The sequence below is a fragment of the Micrasema longulum genome, unplaced genomic scaffold (genome assembly GCF_059751315.1).
Source record: "Micrasema longulum isolate JH-2025_06_02 unplaced genomic scaffold, ASM5975131v1 h1tg000611l, whole genome shotgun sequence".
NCBI lineage: Eukaryota > Metazoa > Arthropoda > Insecta > Trichoptera > Brachycentridae > Micrasema > Micrasema longulum.
In genome coordinates this window covers 1230814-1256757 of record NW_028277807.1, presented here as the reverse complement: position 1 = coordinate 1256757, position 25944 = coordinate 1230814, and the positions used below count along the sequence as shown (strand labels likewise).

Below are 25944 nucleotides of genomic sequence, written 5' to 3'. Positions count from 1 at the left end.
TTTATTATGATACATACATTCCGTATGCCAAATATTTATGTAAAAAAAGATTAATGAAAATTTATGCCTGATCATTACAAAATAATGTGTTTTAATTTTGTTTCAATAAAATATACTAATTTGCTTGTGAAAATATTATTAATCACTTATGTTTCCGGACATTTTGTTATTTATAAAATGATGAAACTTCTTTTGAAATGTTTCAAAATCAAATCAAATATGAATGGTTATTAAAGCAATTTTGTACATAATCCAGGTAGAGATTTGATTAAGACACATTTTACGCGTTATTAATTTTAAAAGCACTCTGACAACATTTAGATCACTTATTGAATTAAAGTAGAACGACTACCTTTATGTAAACGCCCGTTATAAATCTAAATATTGCAATAGTTGACGTCCATTGAGTTATACAACATTCTTAATGCTCGAGTAAATTTATGCAAAATAGCAATATTAATGAAGGTACTCGTACCTACGCACAAAGCAGTCGTTTGAAATAAATAACACTTTGTGTATCATCTACCTTTATCCTTTATATTACGTAATAATCTAATTATAAATTAAAATATAACTTAATAAATTAGGGCTGTATTTGTCAATTATACCAAAAAACTCAATCTAGTCGATGTTTTTTTTTTAAATGGATTTTTAAAATTAATTTCAAGTATCTGATGGTTATAAGTGTTCCTTACCTGGAGGAAGCTTGGATTTGAGCATGTCCATGGCGACCACGTTGATGATGAGTACCCAGATGGGGCAGTCTAGAACGTCAGCCTCTGACTTGACAAAGGAGATGGCACTCAAACACTGCGCCTCCAGTCGTCTTCTGTCAGGATAGGCCCTCCGCAACTCGCGGCTTACGTTGGATTGGAACTTCTTCATGTCGAAGAGCTGGAAAACAAGAGACAATCAGACAATGATATGTTTTAGATTTAAAAATATTCTTATATGAGTAGTGTGATACGATTGTACTTTCTGAGAAACTATATAAAATTACTATTATCATGCTAAAAACCATGTAACATGAGTTTTTTTAAAAACATTAATAAAAAAGTTGATCGATGGTCTGCGATATTTTTCTAATTTAATTTTGCTCCATTCATGTGTATTTTATGTTGGTATTTTGATATTTTTATAAGTTTAATGTTATTGTTTGAATAGTAAATGTATGAGTATTATGCGTAAATGATTTGCGATTTAATTGATATTAATAGCTTTTGTTCCGTGATAAGTCTGCTAATTAAAGTGAAAACATAATATTTTATGTTATTGTTTGAAAAAACAAGCATGTTTTTAGTTTCTTTGCAGAACTATCTTTTGAGCGGAATAAAGGGAAATAGTATGGTCTATTCATATTTCTTAAAATGCTGTGCGTGCGCCGCGAAACACATTAAAACATTAGTGATTTTATTACGCTTTATATTGATGTAATAAAAATGAACCTTTGATTGTATCATAATAAGATTTTTACCGAACTAAATTCCTTAATTACCAAATCAATCAAGGCGCATCGTCGCGCACATGGAAGAATATGAGCGCTAAATGAACATGTAGAGATAATGGTTTGATGGAAGAGAGTAGAATTATTCTTCCGCGACCGAGAAAGCCATTGAACAAAAGAAATTCTCAGTGAAATACATCGGAGTTGGTTATTAAATGAAATGGAAAGTCGGCGCACGCCTCGCGCTATTATCACGAGAAACAAAGCGAGATGGGATCTCGTATCTTACGTCTCACTTCTGATGGGAATTTCTCTATTTACGATAACTTGATCTGCTCGAATTCATTTGGGACCGAAGTGTGATTTATGGCGGATACAACAATAGATGGAGATTGGTGTCTCGAGTCTCGAGGTGATCACAATACGTACACTGCGCTGGTAATAAATAATACGCGTTGTTGATTTTCAACACACTCATCCATTACGTTGTGTAGCGTCCCGGGGTCAGACAGTAGAACTGTTCTTGTTGAATGAGCTAATCGAGGAGGCGTTAACACTATTAGCACAGTTAAATAATAAATTGACTAGTAGGATAAAACAAATATTGATAAACAGCGTTTAAAGATCAATTAATGTTTATGATACTGAGCGGTATATTATGCGTCAAACTAATGCTCTTTTTCTTTATCAATTTCATTGAAAAAATTTGCTTTTAATCACTCATAATACTAGAACTTTTATTGATTTTTCGTTGTATTTCTTGTCGTAGATTTTTCGAAAATCTGTAGCTAAGTTATGTTTTTTTACAAACTAGGACAAAAATTATGTCTTGCTCGTCGTTAGAATCTAGCATTCTTGAAATTAAAATAATCTTTGTATTTTGAGATTCGTCATTTATATATTTTAAAAAAAAGAGAAATACCTGAGTTCTTATTATTTGACACAAATATTTACATTATAGACCATTTCCTAAAAGTCGTAAATAACTTGTGCTGGAAAAATGGAAATCGAGTTGCGGTAGAGTGGGATTTGACCCTCGGACCTTTGGCCCGTGAGTCCACAATACTACCACGGGACCGCAATCCGGCTCGAATTACATTGTTAGGTACCTATTAATATTTTGTAGTATTTTTCATTTGCACCGCATCAGGGCCTAAATACTGTTACAGCACAAAAAACCTAGGCTTGAGAAAAATCACATATATTTTTTGTCATCACTGGGAATCAAATCCGGAACCTTACGTGCGTGGTGCGTGAGTTAAGCGTCTTAGCTATTACACCACGGAGGCCGCTTAGTTAAGTCGTTTGATCTATTTTCCATTCTTGGAAGTAATTTATCCGGTGTTTTTAATAAATGCAATTTGTTTTGGCGTGTAAATGCGAAAATGCCATTAAAATATATGACTGTGTACGTATCACTTATAAACCTAGTATAAAGTTACGCCTAGGCATAGTGGTAGAATAAGGATGATTTCCCATCAGTACTCTACCATTTACATTAACGTGTCAATCTTTGATTTATAAAAATGATATTTTATTAATTACAATGAACTTCCTTAAAGAAATTTTATGAGCTAATTTAAATACTAGATTATTTTTAAATTGTGTTTGCATTATAAATAAGAGTATTAAATAAACAATCAATTATCTCGAACACAATTCGTGACACCCCAAAAATAAATCATGTTCACTATAATTAAGGATATTTTTGTTCATATAACTAATTAACTATATTACTAACGTTAATTATGGCGGAAACAAAAGATCACGATCAGAATATAACCATGTTATTGACATTTGGAGTTAGGAGGCATCGTAAATTATAAATCGGTATTTTTTCGTACATTTGTTGCAGAGTAAAATACCTTTGTGTAGGTGGATTAATAATTCATTGTAACACAATCGAGGACAAACTTTTCAAACTACTTTAACTTGTGTTCTAGTCGTGAATGCAACAATGGGTGGCCTAGACATTTCATCCGCAATTGCATATCAGAAAATCCAGAAAATATCTGTGGTGGGTGGGTGTGATAATATACACATAGAAAATATACAAATATATATATTCAAATTAAACAATAAAAGAAAAATTAACTTTAATATTACATCCCAATAAAATAATTAAAAATAATAACTTGAGGGGAAACACCAAATGAGCATTTATTAAATCCTGCAAAATGTAATTTCTACTTTTAAAATGTAGAAAATGGTTTTTACTGGATTTTTCAAATGAACACTGATAAAATAAAGGATTACAACAGAGATAGGGAATAATTTAGAGAATTTGGACGTCTAAGTATTTGCACGAGTAATGATCTGTCATTGGCTGATTTATTTTAATAACTCCCCAGGGGGTGAAATTGTGTTTTAAAAAAAATGTGGAAAATATTGTAAAAAAAGTAAAAAAAATTCAAGTTGGGTATAGATTAAAATAAACTGTAAAACCTCTAAATGAAGCGCCTATTATTTTAACGTATATATATTTTTTAGGTTTTCTAGCTGTTGTTTCTAACTAAGCATTCATTTTTAATTTATTGGCCGATTTTTTCTTTTGAATAATTGTATATTTAAAAAAAAACTGTGCACTTTCAAAATAAATAAATGAAGGTAGAGTAATGCATTGGTATTCCAATTGCAGCGTATCTTGACCAACTTTATTACACGGAAGGTAAGGTGATCAGTCTTATACTTCGGGTGCTATTCCAAGGATAGTGAGAAGTGCAGTGTAGAACCACCATTAAAACAAGTAATATTTTACATCCCTTGCCAGGAATCAAACCTCCAAGGTTCAAGGTTCTGGTTCTATTTCACGCATAAAAATGTATTCTTTCTCCGCCCGAACATGGTCATAAATATATATGTATATATAAATTTGAAAATAATAACTAAAAATACTGAAATCAGCAGATTGATGACAAAATATACAACTTATTTTATGCTACAATGAGTAAGTTTAAAGGTTTCTTTTATTTTTTTATTTATAGACTATTAAACTGAGCCAATTTTTTTTTTCAATTTTTATAGATCGGATTATCAGGGCTATGATTTTTTAAAGTTTTGTATTTCCGAAATAACTCTGCGTGTGACGTCAGAGGTTCTCTTCCGCTTATTCTCGATCAGTTCTGCCCATTGGTCCACTGGCGGCAAGCAAACCAAAAATCTTCCATAACTCTATAATCATTGATCGATTAATATAAACTAACGAAGTCGTTCAGAGTAGTTCGTTTTTATTCAAAAGTTCTTTATTATTTTTTGGTACATTTTAAGAAAACTTTGCCATACGATTTAATGCTCCAATTTTTACCGCGCGCGAGAAAATATTTATTGTATTCAATAGGGAAATATCTCAAACTATGAATACCGATAAAAACAAATTAAATAGATTAAGAATAACTAATTGTATTTTTAAAATCAATATGGATATAGTCGAGAAATGTTTTCATACATTAATGTAAAAATGAAATTCAATAAAAATATGTTCGTAGAAAAACGCGTTGTGTTTGGCTTAAGTTGTTGTGACGTCAAGATTTGTGATATTATTCTACACAAATTTTACGTACTAGGGGCGTGGCCAATGGATTCATTGTTTTTACGGGAATTTAAAATTACAAATGAAAAAAAAATTTTGTTCTTCTAATAATAAGAATTTTATTATTTAATAAACATTATTTCATAGACCTTTATTACTTTTAAAATGTTTAAAAAAAAATGTTTTTCCTATTTCCCGTAGGGCTGCAGTTTCTCATTGTCAGCCATTAAATTAATATAAGTTTGGATTAATAATCTAATATTAAATACCCTGGCAAGTATGTAAGTATTGCAATTACCTCTTTAATGAATGATTTTTAACACTTGCAATTTTTATTTGTATTTTAATTAGATATTTCTGAACCTATAGGCAAGCTCTTATCACATGCAGAGGCCATTGGCTTAGTATTTATAATATTAAGAAGACTTGTGTTAAACGAATCTATATCCCATTTGCTATGATGTAATCATCACTTGAGTGCTGAGATCATAATTGTGTTGATTTATTAGGAAAAAAAAGGCGTTGATGGCTGTTAATTTTTTTCTAATGCAGTCTGTTTTCGTATTATTTACGTGACCTTTGATTTTTGAGTCCATCTAACTAAGTGATTTTCAGTTTAGTGATTACAATGGAATTACATTTTAAATGAAAAGAACCCAAATATTTATTTAACAAATTAAAAATTACTTTTTGTATTTACAATTCAATAAGTTGACTAAAGCGATTAACTTTATAAATTTCTAATAAAGAGTTATACTTTTTTGAACCCAGATTTAATATTTTATATTATTTATCAATACCTGAAGCATATATTATCATTTTTACTTTTGGTACATTTTGGATAGTGATCAAACTTTTTTATGCATTCATAATAGCTTTAAATAAATGAGATATTAATTAGTATTATAAGTTCTTCAATAAATAACCGAAGATTAAACATTATATACTGTTACGTTAAAGCAAAAAGTTCATAAATTACCTGTTTCAAAACCACTATAAATAAATCATTTATTATAATTATAATTTGCTGATTTATTTATAGGAACATTTCGAATGCGTTTAACATGCTAGAAAAGGCAGATTCTAAATAATCGATTCTAAATTCTATAAGAATCACCTTCTTTGGCCACAGTTACAATTAAATAGTTAATTTTGTGTTTCGTAGACTTGTGTATTTACAGAATAATTCGTCACAATTATCATTACCTCTCTGTACCTAATGGTGCATAAGGCACTGCATTGGAATACCAACATGAATAATTACCAACCTATATGTACAAAACACCAATAGTATGTTAATCATTAAAAATAATACGTTCTTTTATAATACAATAAAGAAAAGATTACAACAATATTTAACAAGAAACAGCAGTTCTTAAATAAATATATCACGAAAGTAAAATTTTAAAAAAAGTTCACATTAAATTTAATTCATCAATCCCCTTTCCGGGCACTGCATTGGTACCTCAACGGCATCATATCTTGATCATTTTTATAACATGAACGTAAGATGGTCAGTCTTACGCTTTAAGTGCAAGTCCAGTTAGTGTAAAATATTTTAATGTAAAAATACCCCCTTTGTATAAAATCTAATGAAACGTTAGTAGAATCTTATACCTTAGTTGGATAAATTGTTCCTCACCTCGTTTGAATGGTTCTCATACATTTTTATAAAAATAATTTGTAATATCCGTCAGTATATATTATATTATCATCGAATAGAGATTTGAGAATTATCGCTGGGACTGTCACTTATGAAATATAAATGCAGACGTTTTTTATATTTATTAATAGCTGTTTATACAATCTTACTAATAAATTACATATCTTCTCTGCCAAAACTACGACACGACAATGAAATACTCGGAGAAAAGAAATACAAAAGGTCAAAAGGTATTAATAGAAAGCTGCTTTACACTTTTACTAGCCATCCCAGAAGGTACAATAAAATATACACACGTAGATAGATTTATAGCCATCAGTGAATAACTTAAAATAGTACCTAATCTCATACATTTATTTGAATAAAAAGAGTTTTTTTCTGTACCCGAGCGGATAAAGAACACCGCTCTGTGCAATAAAACCAGAACCCTTGACGAGTGTTTTTGACTCGATTGCTGCTCTCAGGTAAAAATCCATAAAAGGGAATCGTTTGCCTCGTTATGTAGGTGTTAGTCCTTTCGCTGACTATGCTTGAGGTCCTAGGTTCGATTCCTGGCATCGTGGACGTTAACTGTTTTATTTTAAAGGTGGTCTTACACTACAATGTTTCATAGTTCAAAGTTCCTGAAGCGTACGTCTGATCACCCTATCTTTTATCTATTTTTTACATGAATATAAAATTAATTTCGTCGTACAATTAAATGCTCTAATTGTTACAGTGTGTAAGAACAAATTGTTTATGTCCAATACACCCAATATTTAACACCACAGAGTATTATTTTATCTTGATAATACTTTAGAAGGTTTGTCAAATCTTCGAAAATCTGCTTAATTTATTTATCTAGGACTTTATTAAGATGGCTGACCTCATTAAGATCAGAATATGTAAGTCTGAGCATTTACACGGTAAAATCAAAGATTCTAGCGTTTTTTTTTGTGTTATCACCGGGAATCGAACTCGGAAACTTCCGTGTATGAGTCAAGCGTCTTAGCCATTATACCACAGAGCCCGCCACAGTTATTTTACTCTTGAGAATACACTTATTCAGCTCTTCTAACCTTTTTTGCATCATCTTTCCCTGTATGCACCTGTTTACAATGCATTATTACAAGCATTTACCTGTGATCTATAGAGCGGGTATTAATTTTCCTATTTGGGGCCCTACTGTTATTCCAATCTAAAACAATATTCGTAAATGAATAAAATAAAAATTTCAGTGTTTGCACCATTTTTTTTTTTGATTTTTTTTAATTAACATAAATCTAGACTACCGTTTGGATCCAGCCATTTCTGTTATTTTAATTATTATGATTTCCCGCACATTAATGTATTTTATACTATTTTAGATCCATACCATACAAATTACCTACGTTTCTGGCAGGTACTAAATAGCTGTAAAGTATGTTTTAGTACAAGTATGTGAGTGCGTATTTAATATTTTTACCTTTACAATCTTCTCATGTTCTATGGCCTGTCCTGGTAACTTGAGAATATCCTGACCGATGGAGTTTTCATCGTTTGGTGCTGCGGCTGTGCTCTTCACATAGACATTACTCTTGGAATAACGTCTAATGAGAATATTACCCGCATCGTCCATCTTTATTTTCACTCCCTAGAAAATACAAAAATTAAATCAATTTATATCATATATTGCATATAAAACAATAATTGCAATTTGTTAGACTTAAATTAAAAAGAGAAATTAAGGCCTATATATTAACAGTCTTGCTGTATAGAGTGGAGCATTGCAGTCTCTAAGTCTCAAGATGAGCAAAATTGAGGGCTTCGAAATATGGCTGTGCAGAAGAATGCTGCGAACCTCGTGGAATGAGCGTCATGCGCAGCTCGTCCATATATTGGAGAGAACTAATGCTTCCCTATAAATTTTACCTATAAACAATCAGTATCAATTTTTTTTTAATATAAAATCAGCCATAAGTTAACTAATCTTTTAAATAACTACAAGAAATGTTTTCTTATTGGTTAGTGGTTTTAATTGCAGTGATCTGAGATAGGTTCAATTTGCATTCATTAATAACTTCAAAACGTAAGCGTAAGGATTTTAGTTCCTTTAGAGCGGTCTCTTAAGACAGAATTTCACAATTCCCCGTATGCGCAAATAAAGATCTTTAGTATTTTTGGAATTAATTCTAACAAACACACCTAGTTTTGTGTTCCAAGTAATGGCATGTCTGTTATATTCGTATATTAGCTTAGAATAAAAAAAGTTATCCAAAATATTACAATAAAATAACTTTGTTTTTTTACATGTATCATTTTATTTTATTATTATTTAATAATTAACTAGTTTTGGCAAAACGCTAAACGCAAAAACGCAAACCTTCTTTAGCTTCTGATAACAATAGTTGGCTATAAAATTATAAAAGAATAAAGTGGTGTACATAAAAATATTTGAATTTTTTCATTGTAATATGTTGGATAATAATGTTCCACAAAGTTAGCGCTTCAAATATTAAAAATACAAAAATAAGTTTAGTTAAATAAAATTTAAAGTTATATAATTGTTGAGAGTTTATTGGACTTTTTCGTGCAAACTATTTTGTATATTTTTACAAAAAAGAGAACAATTATTTAACTTTAAACTTTATTTATCTTAACTTTTCTTTATGCAACGAGCTATACCCTACATTCAAAAACATTGAAACAATACCAACAATTATTATTTTTTTAAACTTTGTATATAGGCATCTTAAGAGTTGCATAAAATGAAAAAAAAAACACTTTTTTATAAAACTTAAATTCTCATAAATTATTAAATTAAAAATTAAAAAGTTACCTACCTGGATTATTATTTAGGTATTGTCGATTAAACAAAAGTTCTTAGATTCTAAAGCTCGCTTTAAGCAAATAATTTACAAAACTAAAATAAAATACATAAGCACTTTCTTATACTTATTGTTTAATAATTAGGAGATATATGTTATGTAAATACTTGTTTTAATGAACTCAAGTACAAACTTGAAAACAAATAACACAACGTGCCCATACAAAAAACAGTTTCGGGATTTCTGCGTTGACACTATGTGATATATTTTTTAATATATTCAGGTATATGATTGTAAAAATAAAAGAAATTAGAAACAAGATAATGTTAACTTACTTGTCCTATGTGTCTTTTCACTTCATCTGTTTTTTGGTCTCTCATTGGATTGTCAAAGCCACAAAGTCCAATTCTGGAAAAAAGAAATTACAGAAGATTAGCATCATCATCGTTTTCGTTGTGTAGAACATCAACGCGTGGGGTACTAATTCAATTATAAAGAAATAAAGTTGAATCTCGAAATACAAAACAAGTCGATGCAAACTACATAAATCACAGTCAAAACATTAAATAGGCCACAGCACTTAAGCGTGTACCTAATTATTGCCTTTATTCTATAATGCCCACAGACACAATAAGAACCGTAATCTAAATAACTCTAGAAAGGAACTTATAATGAGTGCAGCCATTGCGATTAACTCTGTATTTAACAAGTAACACAATATAAAACTAACCTCAGCTGGACAAACCGTGAAGGATAGGAGTACCATCCTTATTGTATTGGTAGAATAATGATGGTATTCCCATTTTTATTTTACGACTATACCTAGGCGTAACTTTATACCAAGTTTATAAGTATGCCCTATAAACTATTAAAGTCAGAGGATATTGGTTACATTTAAATTGGATAGCAATTAACGGAAATAAATCACTTCCAATCGGCAGATGTATTATGTATTCAATATTAGTGGTTTATTTGACTAATTAGTTTTAGTTTGTAAAATAACAACAATAATTTTATCAGCATCCTATGATAGTAATTACTGAGGAACGAAAACTTGATATGCATGACGGTTTTTGATTATTATGTCTTTTCAAACAAAGTAATACCTAATTATAATACAATTTTTGATCAAATTTTGGCGTTGGAAAGACCGGTTCTTTGTTCACCGCATCGACACCTTTTGTTCAATACATAAAGAATGTGGAAAAGATCTTCGATTACCAAGCTAAATATTTGATAAGATTTAAGCTTTTGAGGACTTCTTCGAATAAGCAGTCAAGCAGCTCGTCTCTAGAATTAAACTCACGACACCATTGATAAGACGGCATTCTTAATAGACCAGTAATTGTAAGATGCACGCACCGCTTCGGAGGTCACATTGCTTCATAGACGTTTTAATATCTGATCCCTTTATGCGTATCTCCATCATTTTCTCCCTCATTAAAATACTTAGGCCACGATGACTAGTAAAAAGGACAGACAGATTATGTACTCTAGTATTGTTGAATATGAACAGTCATCGAGTGTACACACTCAGTTCGAAGGTAATTAAGTGCAGTCGTAGGCTTTGATGAATTTTCTAATTGTAACGAAAAATTTAGGTCACGAAAAGAGACAACAAAGAATTTTGATCCAAGCGACCTTAGAAGACTTACAAGACTTTTAAGGATACGTTTATAATAACGCTCATTTAGAGAATCATTAAAAGTCACTTTCATACCGAATTAAACGTAATTGTACAAACGCGTGTGCACTTAATAACCGACAGATTGATATTTAAAGCTTGCAAATCAAGTGCTTGAAACATTTTACCTCTATTTAAAATACAATAGTTTACTATTGGAGCGTTTTTTCTGTTGATTGCCGAATGAAAAGAGCAAAAAATCGAAATGATTATTAGCATATCGAGTCGGGTTTTTACACAAAGAAGTCGGATTCGGGTTTCCGAAGAACGCGTTCGATTAAAAAGGTCGTCGTTTGATATCAAAAGGAAACGAGATCTTTGTCCGGCCTTGGGATAAGTTTCAATTATAGGCCCACGAACGGGTGATGATAAGCCAAACAAGACGAGTAGCTATCGGACAGCGGGAGACAAGCAGAAACTGAGACAGGTGGCTTGTTCTTGTACCCGCGTCCGAGTCCCTCGACTACTCGGGTACGTTCAATCTTGATTCTGAAATGTTCCGCGGTGGCTTCCGGGTGCTTGAACATTTTTTATTACATATTGGCAGTTGAACTGCAGTCGAACTGGTATTCTTTAGCCAAATTCAATGGATTCTGAAAGTCCTAAGTCATACCCCGTCAATTATTTTATTAATATAAAATTAAAGAATCTGAATAATAGCCTAGTATTTGAAAAAAATGCATGTATGGGAATATTTATGTAAAAATTATACTCACTTATGTGCTGAGGCTAACAAACCGATTTGCATAGCGTTTTATTTTTTAATAAAAGAAAATAAAAGCCTCGATTTAAAAAACGTTTTTGTTCTCAATTGGGACTCCAGTTAGTGAGCACCTTACCTAGAAACTATATTTTTTTTTAATCAGGAGCATAAAAGACTTCGAACAATATTTCTAATTTATCTTCTTTTGTTTTAATATCCATTCAGCCGATAAGTAAAAGTCACTTATTTATTTTATAAAATTATATAAACAAATGGCAGCAAAGGTCTTGTGGTTTCATAAATCTAAAGTTACAATGTAATCGTGTTATTTAATCACAATTATAATATTATGTAAACGTTCTTATATAACACAGAGTAGTAGATGAGTCACACTATCGAGTGATAGCTTGTTAATCAAACCATTGTTTTTAGTATAAGAAAACTTTTCGATGCTAATTAAAATTGTAATCATGTGTTCATAGAAGTTATATGATACATTTCTTCCTAAATATAAGTTTTTACAGGACCTTTCAATTTAAAAATTTGCAACTTTATAAAACTCAATTATTATAACTGACAAGCTATATATATATATACCAGAGTAAAGTTTTTTAAATAATATCTACTAAGACGAAGAGTGAATTATATTTTAATACTACTTACTTACTTACTACTTAAGGTTTGTTAACTATATTATTTGTGAGTGGTTTAGTCGGATTTAGTTTAATGCGCGTATGCGGTTTCTGGAATATTCTAATGTCATGTAGATAGCATATATAATGACATGCATAGTATTGAAACTACTACAAAAACAACATAATTTTCTTTTACCGCGTTTTTCTCAGAAACATGTCTAACTGAGATGCACTCTTCATACGGAGGGCAGAAGTGTTACGCAACGATCTAAAAAAAATTAAAGACGTAATTTAAGCAACGTACCTTTTGATGGTGGACTTATTTTTTACACATTATTTTATTATTAACAAAAAAGAAAAATACACCATTTTATTTTGAAAAAATATTTGAGTATGTTTCGTTGAAACAAAATTGTGTAATCTAAATGGGAAATTAAAAATACTTTTAAAAAGGAAAAATCACTTGGCAGATATTGCCGGAGTAACGACGTACTGTCACGGACTCACAGATTAGAGGTCTGAACTTCAAACCCCGTTCTACCACAACTTGACTCCCATTTTTTGATAGCGAGTTATTTATAGGTGCAACCATTGACGCATAATAAATAAATTAACAGAGAAGGAAAACATTTTTGAGAAGGGAATATGGAAGTCTTGGCATTGACAGGGCTTATGACCTGTCATTGGCTGGTTTAAGAGGTCACTTTACACACTGTGTAACATTCACCATTCGGCCCATGTTTGAACATCTACATTTCCTTAACTCTTCCATCTGTTGACTTTTGTGAAGTAAAAGAGCAAAAACCTTTATCACGTGGGTGAGATTCATCTGGCTTAACCAATTCACCTACTAGGCAACGCCTGAAAACAATTTTCCAATTTTTATACTTCTTCTTCTACCAGGTAGTTAATTCAACGATGTTTGAGTATGTCTAAATGCTTGCAGACTGGCTGGATTTCCTCTCTAGGAAGTTATTAATATTTAAATTTATTTCAATAGAGAGGGAAAACAACAACAAAAATGGTAGGTGGATAAACTTTTTGTCATTTTTAGTGTTAAGATATGTTTACTAAGAGTTATTTGAGCCCTGGGTACAAATCCATGTATCTACCTCAAAACATGAAGATGAATGGTCGGTATTGTATCATCGCGATCGCTTGGTAGAATTTATCTTCAACGATGACGTCATAATGATAGTATGTCACTTAAGTGTGCAGATATGTATACCGTGGCGTATGCATCTCCTTGGTAGATATCAATGTACCTACCCAAAACTTGAGGTTAGAGGGTCGGTGGTGTATCTTCGTAATTGCTTAGGAGAATTTGACTTCAACTATACCGCAATAGTAAAAGTATGACGTCCTTAACTTTCCTATGTTGCAACAGAGAAGGAAAACAATTTTGAGAAGGAAATATGGAAATCTAGGCATTTACAGAGCTTATGACCTGTCATTGGCTGGTTTAAGTGGCCACTTTACACACTGTGTAACAGACTCATTATTGCTTTACTAAATGTTTTTCAAGTTAAGCATTTTGCGGTGTTCTTAACAATAAACAACTAGCAAATCACGATATACATGTCAATGTTTGTGTGAGAAAGAGATGCAAGGAAGGCAAATGCAATCTGTTACGCGCTTGTAACGTGCTCATCTAATCAGACGTCATAAGTTGCAGCTCGCTAAAAATGGCTAAATTTCAATGGCAAAAATAAAATATTTGGGAACATACGAAAAAAAATATTTATTAATTTTAAAAAATCTTAATTGATAAACGATTAAGCATCTCGCCATTTAATCTTTTGTACGTTAAAATATATATGAGTTTACCTTATGAGCAAAGAAAAGCTATGCCGTACGGTCTACTTAGTGAGGAAAGTAATATTAAAGTCTTGGGATAAATTTTGGAACGTAATGTACAATGGAAATTGCAATAAAATATGATGTCAGCGAATATTTAAGAATACAATACACGGTCTTGTGTTTAAAAAAGTTCTATATGCATTTATACTATACAGCAAACTGACAAGTGACCTCCGCTGAAGAGATTAAAAGCGCTGATTCATTTTCAGCAAATTACATCTCAGTTCAACAAACTCAAGCATGCGATCAACTAAAGACGAAAATAATCATCTGATCATGTGGCAATTACTATGAAGGGATATGAAGCTCGTAATGATTACCTTAACTGTTGCTTGTTTAAACAATCTCAATCGTGAGATGACACATTCTATCGAATGTTTTAAGTAAGTCCACATCGATGCAGACAAGTATTGGGTTTAACCATAGAGGGATTTTCTTAATATGCAGCGGAAGAGGGGTGTAATGTATGGGCATTTGAATATAGTTTTTCTCAGTCTCTCTTTCGCAAATACCTCCTCAAATATTGTGCAAAAAGACAGTCGCATCTCGGACTGATAATACCTAACTTAAATTGACAAAATTGGCTTACTTTGTCCTAATTTTTCGCCCCCTAAAACTGAATCAATTTTGCTTTTATCAAAAATTATTTTCATATTTGTACAAATATGAAAATAATTTTGAAAATATGAAAGCCCGAGAATGCCAGATAAAGCGGGGAAAGTGCCCCGTTTAAAAGTTTAAGGGTTTTTGGGTGGTCCTAGCTTCTTTAAAGAACGATGTAAAAGAAAAACCATAGGGATACGTGGGGATCTATAGTATGCAAAATACATCATCACTCGACTGCCGTGCAGAGCCCAAATCACCGCAACTCACATTTTGATGTTTTTGAGGTATTAATCGACTTGTTATCAGCATTTCATAAGCTATACGAGTGTTCAACTCGTTGTTTGCTAGGGCAAACGGAAGGTTGTAAATTTCCCCACACATGAAACAAAATCCCGTTTTTAGCCCATAATTATCAAAATCCGAGGTTCTAACCCCACTCTACCCCAACTTGATTCCCATTTTCTAATGGTGAGTTATTTACAAACCATTAAAAATGCCTCCAAAATCGAAACATTAAAGTAAATCATAATAACGCAAATTGCTATTTTTCTTAAAAAAAAAATACTGACTAAAAAGGGTTTTTCTAAAAACATTTTTAGCTGGATTATGTTGAAATTTTTTATTTGTGTAAATAAACGCTACATGTTTAAAAAAATTATAACAATATAATTTTACATAAACTTTGTTTTTTTAGAAAATCATTGTGTGTTTAATTCAAACTACTTTTACTCGAAAGAAGTATCTGCTTTCTTTCTCCAAACACTAACTAAAACGCAGTAAACCTTAAGATATATTTCATTTTGGGCTGTAATAATTACTAAAGTAGCTTTTTTTGCAGAATAAGATTTTGATTTTAACAAGTTTTAGGTAACATTTTGTTTATTGACGGATGCTAATTTAAAAACTTTTTTAATAAATATATTTTTAATGACTTATATGGCACGTTTTTCTCTCTCAATTAATTGTCATCATCATAGCCTTACGATGAAATAATAATACAAAAGTTTTTACCGATATCATTGCGAATTACGTGTTCGATTGTTTTGGTTTTTCTCAACAATGGATTTTTCGAGTTACGGCAGTTCAGTGCCATATTCAAGGGAGAAAATAAGGGAATACGTTTGTATGAAGAAAAACCAGAGCGCACATCCGGAAATGATGACCTACCATTGGATGGTTTAATTGATCACTTTATATTAAAACACCATCGTTCTATCTATGTTCATACAAAATAAAGATGATCATCCATATCATATTATATAAATAAAGGTTTCAGCTCTTTTACGTTATGAAGTTTAAAATGTGAATGTTCTAATATTGATAGAATAGGGAATGTTATATACTAAACAGTATGATAAGTTATTACATAAACCAGGTTATGAAGGGTTCAAAAGTCTTATACCTAGGATTCGATATTCCAAACAATAAAATTAATATTCTCGGATATGAAATACTTATTTTGACAATGATTTCTCTTTGAATTATACCAAGGAAAAGCAGTGGCCTTATTCCGCAATTTATTCGGTTCGATTCATTCGTATTGTGCTTGAGGGAACGAGAGTGAAATACGATTTTGAATGCGTTAGACTGAGATGGATATATAACGAACGAACGAATTTACGAAACGAAATTGTGACTGAATAATCCTGATAAACTGTTTCTTTCGTTTGTATAATATGAAGATGAAAATTTTATCCAATTTAGACATTAAAAGATTAGCGGTTCGCATTAAAATGGACCCATATCATGGCTTTAGTGAAGGACATAAGCCAAATTGAATTCGGATTCTTAAAAGGGTAGGGTTCTTATTTAAGAGCGTTTTTTTATTTTTTAAACCTCTCGCCAATTTGTAAAACGAGTGATACATAACAAGGATAAACGGTGTGCAAAAATTGTTACTCTTTTTCTTCTTACTCTTACCCTCATTAGATGAATCTCACTCGCATAAATAAAGGTTTCAGCTCTTTAACTTCACAAACATCAACAGATGAAAGAGTTTAAGGAATATAGATGTTCAAATATGGGCAAAATGGTGAATGTTACACAGTGTGAAAAGTGGCCACTTAAACCAGCCAATAACAGGTCATAAGCCCTGTAGATGCCTAGACATCTAAATTGCCTTTTCAAAATGTTCTTCATCTCTGTTGTGATATGTTAATATTTTTAGGTGTTACCTAGTTGGAGAAATAGTTAAGCTAGATGAATCCCATCCACATAAAATAAAGCTTTCATCTATTTTACCGCTCAAAGTCAACAGACGCTACGCAGCGTGCAAAGTGGCTATTTAATCCAGCCAATGACATGCATAAGCCGCATAAATGCTTACACTTCCATATTTTCTTCTCAAAAATGTTTTTCATCTCTGTTGAAATTAATTTCATTGACAATGTTAGTTTATTTTCACAATTTGTTGCATGATGGCAAAATGGTCAGTATTTTACCTCAGGGCCGCGATTACAAACGCTATCTACATCGGTACACTACGGAAGAGTTTGAACGAGTAGGTGTTCTGCACGTCAGGCAACTGTACACTAGGGCACTTCTCGTTCACACACAAAAATGGTGGGAGTAAACACAGTACAATATATGAAACAAGATAAAAAAAGAGACAACTATTCGTGCCACTTAAAATAACAACATAGTTTAGTCAGAGGAGTCAAATGTACTTTGGTCCCAAAATTTACAATACACTACCTTTTGATTTAAAATTTAATACAAAGAAACAGAAAATCAAATTATTTGTTAAAAAATGACTTCTGAATTTGTGTCCCGAGAACTGCCTTGAGATAGTCACCCTACCAAAACCGTAGTATATTTGAACTCAGAATTATTGTTGCATGTCTGCTATTTATATTTTATGTTTATATCTATACTGTGTTATTTATTCTATTATATTTATTTATTATGTACTAGAACATAATATTAAAATAATGCAAATGAATGCCTCACACTATGCTCAGTGAGCTGTTTATATAGAAAAGAAAAAGTTTAAAGTTTTATATGAAATAAATAAAAAAAAAGTAAAATCGATATTTTTGTACGAAAATATGTATACCTATATGTATGAAAATTTTAAGTATCTTTATCAGTAACCTGTAATTGATCAAATAGAACTGGGAGTCCGGTTAGGAATAGCAGGTGCCAAATCAAACAGTATGAAGGCTGTCTGGAGATCGGATATTTACTGAGTGAAAACCAAATGCCGCCGTTACAACGCCTGCATAACAACTATTCGCTTCCATGGATGCGAATCGTGGCACCTAACTAGAGCCACGTTGCTTTAATCCTTCCTTGCTTTAAAATTAACAAAATATGTGTTCCCAATACAGATTGAAAAAATATCAAAAGCGTATTAAAATAACATATTTATTTATTTATTTTGTTCATTAACGCCCAAAAGGTATTTACAAAAAATAAAAATAAAATACATGCTAACATACTAAATAATAAACAGAATATACAGAAAAAATTGTGAAATTAGTTAAAAAGGATATGATAAAAAGTTTTACAAAGTAAAAAAAAAAACAATAATAACAAAGGTATGCAAGAAAAAACAGTAAGCATATAAACACAAAATGCAAAGATATAAGCTTATGAAATAAATCTGTAAGGCAAACAACAAATAAAGTGTTACGGTAAGCAAGAAAGACATTTTTAAGTTAAATTAATAAACAAGCAAGCATATATTATCACGAAAAAATTAGAAATAAAAATATGTATCTATGAAATGCGTATTTGCCAATACTACAGTGCAATTTGATATGATAGTAAAAAAATAAAAACAAGTATAAAGTAATAAAAATAAACAAGTATTTTTTTTAATTTACGAAATTGAATTGTCAATAATAGTTTGACGAGCAGCATATACATAATACAAGCTAAAAAAGTATGAAAAAACATAAATATAAATTCCGTGCCTAGAGGATAAAACACGGGAGTCCACTTTTTGCCGTTTTAAAGTTAAAAATGCAGAAATTATCGCTATAAGCTATTTTATAAGTTAATAAAACATTTAAGTCCACTTTCGTCGTAAAAATGTTTTTTAAAGTTGAAATAAAAATATGAAGTCCACATTGATTTAGTGCAAAAAACATCGGTAGTCGCAGATAAGCTATTTTAAAATGAACTATTTTTATTTAAAAAACCGTTGTTTGACATTGAACGTTCTTTATAGGTTATCTCATTTGTTTCAAAAGTTTTGATGTTTTGGAAATCACACAATCTCCAAATCTTTTTTTCTGAACATTTCGTTCAGTGTGACTGCCGTGGTTTATCCTTTGGGGTTCAGAATTGATGTTCCATTTTCCACTACGCATAAATTATAACATGAGCTTTCCCTGTGTCGATGTCGGGACGGAATCAAAAACATAACTCTTTGTGTAACCAGAAAATAGAGAAGTAACGCACCATTAGGTGCCGTCAGGAAAATGATATTAGGATAATGAGTACTCAACGCAAACGAGGAAGTATATTTGTTTTTTCAAATTATTGTTATTCGTATAAATTTGATAACACGGCTTAAGCTGTGCACGATGGCGGGTATAAGTGTAGCGGAAGTCGTATAGGTACAGGAAGTGCGATATGCAGAATATACCTGGAGGAAAATGTCTCTGTTACGGCGTGATCTCGTTCTGCACGCTTCATCGGGCAATTGGAAAGTTCTAGTGCTGTAATACCTATAATATGTGCCGATGTTGCGAATTAACGGTGGCGGCGGCGGTGGCTCATTCAACAGGGCGCTTTGAAGTAATAGAAATTATTGCTATTTTTACTCGAATTCATTAGCATGCGAAACTCATTCGTTTAGCATGTGCAGTTTTATCATCATCATGGTCGTCATCAAACTATTACCACCGTTGGGCATTGGGCATTGCGAAGTACACCAAATGCAGCGTATCTCTATAATCTGTTACATGAAATTAAGGTGAACAATCGAACGCTTCAGTTTACAGAGACAAAAAAATACTGTCGAAAACCACTTCTTTTTCAGTTTAGAGTCACATCTACTTTTTCTTCTTCTTTTCCACATCCACGCCTAAGTGGAGCATGTGGATCACCAGTTGCCGCCAGGAGACCCTGTCGCCAGCCAACATTTAAGCCTCCTCCCACGTCAATCCAGCGCCCTTTAGTTCCGCCGAATAAAGTTAAAAGATCGTCATCGACGGCCTTCCGGGACGGCGTGAGCCCGCAGGTTTAAAGAAGAGGCAACTTGGTTTTAGTTTCTCCCGAGGCATGCGCAGCATGTGTCTAAGCCAGGATCACCGCCGCATCCTCAAGACGCTCGATATAGGTGGCTGCTGCGTCCGTTCTCGGACTTCAATGTTACTTTAATACCTTGTCTCCGGTGAAGACCCTGAACCAATCAGTTAAAAAGCTGCCGATTCTCATACGACAATTGCTATCTATGTAAAGCGCTTTTATAACAGCGATTGACTTTTTTTGTTTTCCTGATAACTTATTTTATTAAATTTGACATAATGTTTAATTTAATCAAAGCAGGCGAAGTATTAAATATAAAAAAAATATCGTTAAATTAATTGGCATTAAGGTGAAATTTCACTAACGGTCACGAACTGAGCATAATTGATTTAAAATGATTTTGTGTGAAAAGTTTTAATTTTTAAAATAAATAACACAATATTTCGTATAATAGATTCAAAAGCAAAAACTCAGTGTAGATATGACGCACACAGGTTTTATGGCTTAGAAACAACTGACGTATTGTGTTTTTACTTATGATTCACCATCATCATCATTACCTTGCCACATCGAATGGTGCATAGGTCACTGCATTGGTACACCAATTGCAGCGTATCTTGATATATTTTTTATTACATGAAGGTAAGGTCTTATGCTTCAGGTACCAGTCCAGGGATTATAAAATATTCTGGAGTGAAAACACCCTTTGTAAATAAATAATTCATATCAACCATGTCGGGAATCGAACCCGAGACCTCTCGCATGGTAGGCAACTGCACTGACCATTACACCACGAGGCCGATATTATGATTAATTAAAATATTTTTAAATTATAATTAATTTGAAAACTTTTGCAAATAACTGCCGTTTTGCTTACGACGGCAGTATGGTTGTAATAATTCCAATCGTAGTAGTGAATTTATTATAATTGTTTTAAAAATAGTGTATAATAGTTATCTTTACCGAATTTATTGTATCAGATTTATGTTCTTATATAATACATTTCATTTATTTATTTTTTAGTTACATTGAGAACATTACAGAGTATCCAATTCATTGTCAACACATTACAAAATAAACACATCAGATTTATTAAATAGAAAAGAAAAAAAAAGACATGTAAAATGGACTGATATATAACAATTTGGGAATTACCTTCCTAAGAGAAATCCCACTGTCATGAAATATATTGACATCCGAGGCGATACTATTACACAACACAATTTCTCTACCTACTGGCATAACCATTGGTAGGTTGGTTCTGCATCGTGGTAGGTAAAACAACCTCTGTTGTCTTTGTCGAAGATAATTATCCTGGACAATATACGTATAAACAGTAAAATGAGAATAAAAGATTCTTTTGCAATATTTTTACATATTTAAAATCAATACTATTTCATGTTGACCTTGCCAGGAATCAAACGAAGGATCTCAAGCATGGCAGGTAAATGCGCCAGCCACTTCTCTACGAGGAAGACTTTTCTCCATTTGATATTTGATATCCCTTTTCAGGATTTTTATCTAAAAGTAGTCATCGAGTCGACGACACTCGTCCTGGGATTCTGATTCTTCTTCATTAAAATATTGAAAAATATATTATTGAAAATTCTAATGCATGTTTTTTAAGAATTCTTATTCGTCCTATTGAAACTTGTATTCTATGCAACATTTGCATTCGTAAAATTTAATAAAGCAAAACTACCAAAAAACATTTTTATTTAAATTAAATTTATCATACTAAAAATAACTAATGACATCCTGGTTTAAAGATACAATACGTGTTTTATGACAAATAATTTTAATAATATAAACATGATAGAAACTGCACAAAAATAAAAATAGGAAAACAAACATATAATTTGTTAATAAATAACTATTGTATTACTGTAAAATGGTTTAAACCAAAAAGCAGATTTTATTCTTTAGCCTAAAACCATTTTATTAAGTAAGTGTATTTTGATAAAAACTCGAACAATGAAAACACTTAAGATGTTTTATTTTAAATAATCAGTTACAAAGAAATTTGCAAAAAGTATTTTTAAAAAAACCAATAAGTTTGTTGAAAATTTGGCAACCGTATTTGTTTTTCAATTCGCTATTTTCTTTTTTAAATAGATCACAATTGAAAACGTTATTATTTTATTTAACATGTTTTATATACCTTGCGTCACCTTTCGGCCTATTAAAGTTTTTACTGTTTACGAAGACGTGTATTTTGTTACAGACAATCTAATTACAGGTAGGCACAAAAAATGCATATAAAAATACGTTTTATTCCATTAGTTCACAGTCTTTCCACAATTGATATACGCGCAATTTTTATTTGTAATTTTATTTAATGATCGTGCAGAATATTTTGTAACCATAAAATGCTCTAATATTTGGTTGATCAGGAAGCGGAGATGCTGCATTCAAAAATAATTATCATTACATTAAATTAATGAATAATTACTAATGATTTTATTTGTGTAAATATGTTATTCATTATAAATTTGTAAATATTACGGTTATGTTGCACATAAAGTTTTGGATATAATCACTATTTAATAATATATTTTAAACTCTGGCTGAAATCTTTGAATAAAAATATAACTCGGTAACTGTAGTACCAATTACCAACAATAGTCTAACGACTTATGGAATTTATTTTATATGGTCATTGCTGAATGTTACTTTAATTTAATTATTTCTATCGAACAGGCGCCGTGGCGCAGTTGGTAAGATGGCAAACTGTGAAACTGGCGTCGCGGGTTCGATTCCAGCCAGCTGCAAGAAATGATTCAAAAGAATATTTTTTCTCAATTGGCCTGCGTGTTGTGGTGTATTTTTCATAACTTCTTTCCATATCCTCACTTTCCCACCTACTGACAAACCTCTAAAATAGAGACTTAGTTTTTTTGTGAAACTGATTGATACACTGTGATAGAAATGGTTTTAACTTTACGACATTATGGGTTACCGTCCATTTAACCTAAATGGTACTTAACCTAACCTAACCTAACCTTAAGTTAAAATTTTACTTGTTCATTGCTCTCGAGTGGACAGCTATTGTAGTGCTTTAAGTACCAGATTAGCACTGTGGATATTGCATAAAGTGGGAGGGAGGTATTGCAGTAAATGTTGCTTATTATGCGATACCTTTCACATCGAAGTAAAATTAGGCTCGTGCCACGTTTTCACAAGCTTTCTGTATTTCTAAATACTGTGTATTAAATGCTTTGTACCCGAAGAATTCTTCGTGATTTTTCTTGCATAAAATTAATTTAACTACGTTGTATAAATAGGTAAATCTAAAATTGTTTGTGGCGACATTTTACCGCTGAGAGTTTCTAAAGATTTAACCGCTAACATTTTATTGCAGTTGTATTCTTCTGGATTGTGATATTAAAATAGCACCAGATAAAAAAAAAAAAATAGAATATCGTCATTGTCTGAGGCAGAAAAGAGTTATTAGACAAATAACTTCATATAGTATTAGTTGATTTCAAATTGAGATGAACACAAAGCGTATAAAGAAGGTGGAAGTTAAATTCGGCTTTTGCTGTTAACTTGTTGTTTTTTATAAATCGACTGATTGATATTATTACATTTGTATCTGCTAATGAACATCAATGTACGAAATTGTTTAAAATAAGGTCATGATACAAAAAAAAATAAAAACGTTTTTGAGTTCGATATCACCTGCGTACATTTTATAAATTAATGTGGAGAATCAAGATAATTACATTAGCGATAAGAGACTCTCGCTAATGATGATTCGTGTATGCGACGATAGCTGTATCGAAGCGGATGGCCATTGAGTTCGCTGGTTTCCCGTCTCAGACCGAACTTCGTAATAATAATCGAATAATTGCACTTTTGCTTTCGTACGGCGGGATTTCACGGTCACAGGCCGCAATTACGAAGGCCGCGGACGCGGGCGGCCGTCATTACAACTGTCATTAGACAAGCCCTGGGCACAAACATTAAAGCAAATACAATAATTTCCAAAATATTATCACGCAGTTCGGTTATCAATCCAATTACATCAAGACTAAACATTTTAAAACACAAAAATGCAAATTACTGTAGACGACTGAGTAGTCCATTTGAAATACACATTTATTAATAAAATTGTCAAAAATGTGACCTGCCACTTTGAGTTCATCAACCCAGAAAAAACAGTGTTACTGTTTTCTTGGAATAGATACTTTTTTATGATTTTTTTAGTTACTTCGAGACTTTATGATGTCTCTCAAAATTGTCTTTGGAGGTCGAAATGCGGTTTGAGGAGTCAAAGGAAGCGGTTTGTATAATATTCACCTTAGGATTATATTTTGAATGCGTACTACTTGACATTCTGAAGCAAATATGGTGGACGCGTTGATTTTTAATTTATTATTCGATCAGAAAATAATTTAAAGTTTGGAGTTTTTAACCATATATACACTTAGTTAACTAACAAAAAATCACAGTTGCTCTTCTTTATAGAAACGTTCTAGAATATAACCAATTCAGTCCATAGTTTTTTCGTGTCGAAAGATTGCATGCTAGTTGAGCAAAATTTATATTTTATTTATTGAAATAATATTCCCACGGAGTGCTTGGAAAAAACTAATTTACTGACAAGAATATAACAATATTCATTTACAGACGCATTAACATTTTAAGGATCATGTAAAAAATCAGAATAAAATTATGTTATATTTATTAAATTATGTTATATAATTACACACTTATTTTCAAATAAAAAAAATTACATGTAAATAATAAAGGTTTTTTTCTGAATTTAAGGGATAATTCATTGTAATACGCATAGTCTGACAATAAATAATTTTTGGGAACAATTAAACAGTCGATAAACCGTAATAAATTTAGTCAATTTATTGAGGGTATGTTTAAGGGCTTAAAAAGTATATTGATTAATTTAGACTATCTTTTATCTATATTTTTTTCCCTTTAATGTACTATGTAGGCACATCATAATTTAGATACAGTTTTAGGATTATAAATTTCTTTTAAATGTTTATATAATTATAATATACTACTATATTTAGGTAATGTATTTATATATATTTATATTCAGCCAGTATCAGCTACGTCAGAAGAATAGTTTTTGTCTGTCAGAATGTTTTATACCGGGTCATAGCCTTAAAAGGCTATTTCAGGACATTTAATGTGATGAAGTCAGAATAAAGGTCCGAGATGTCCTTGTCTCAAGAAACCCCCTTTAAAACACGAAGGACGCATTAATCGTTCTATTTTAAAATTAAAATATAATACCTTTACGATAGATATTTCAGAGATAAACGATGAAAAATGTTGATAACGAATTTAATCGTATTATCTACGCATAAAATCGTGCATTACAAAAAGTTATTTCTAGTACCAAACTAGGCTCTAAAAATGACTTAATTTCAACTTGGAAAGGGAAAGTGTAAATTAAATCAGCCGTTTAACAAACGTATTCAATTAATTTGTCAACATAACGGCAATAAACGTCTCCAATACTTTTTTTCTTTCTTAACATCTAGAAGTAAATTTAAGACCCGTAATTCTAATGGATAAAACTATTACTATTGTAAAACTTTTTTTATTAATTTGAAAAATCTGCCTCAGTTCTGGATGAGCAGCGCTACCTTGGACGTGCAAGAGATATGGTCATTAGATGGTAAGCAGGTAGACAGCTCTCAGGCAATCGGTTCATTGTCAATACCGTGTCACGGCGTCACAAGACATCACACCTCAAGCTCGAGGGAGTTATCATATTTATAAAGACCAGTGTCCCGATTATAATGGAAAGTAAACAGAGTTAACTTCAATTGTCAATAAAGTAAAATCGAATTATCTGAATGA

At 31.5% G+C, this 25944-nt stretch overlaps 1 protein-coding gene across 1 annotated transcript in view; it reads right to left on the bottom strand.

The window, feature by feature from the left end:
• The window catches only part of LOC148280148 (uncharacterized), a 385000-nt gene that overhangs the window by 84219 nt on the left and 274837 nt on the right, over positions 1 to 25944 (bottom strand). Inside the window, 3 exon segments of the mRNA XM_088228832.1 lie at positions 696 to 894; positions 8081 to 8248; positions 9758 to 9830. Of these exon segments, the coding sequence (XP_088084958.1) occupies positions 696 to 894; positions 8081 to 8248; positions 9758 to 9830 (440 nt within the window).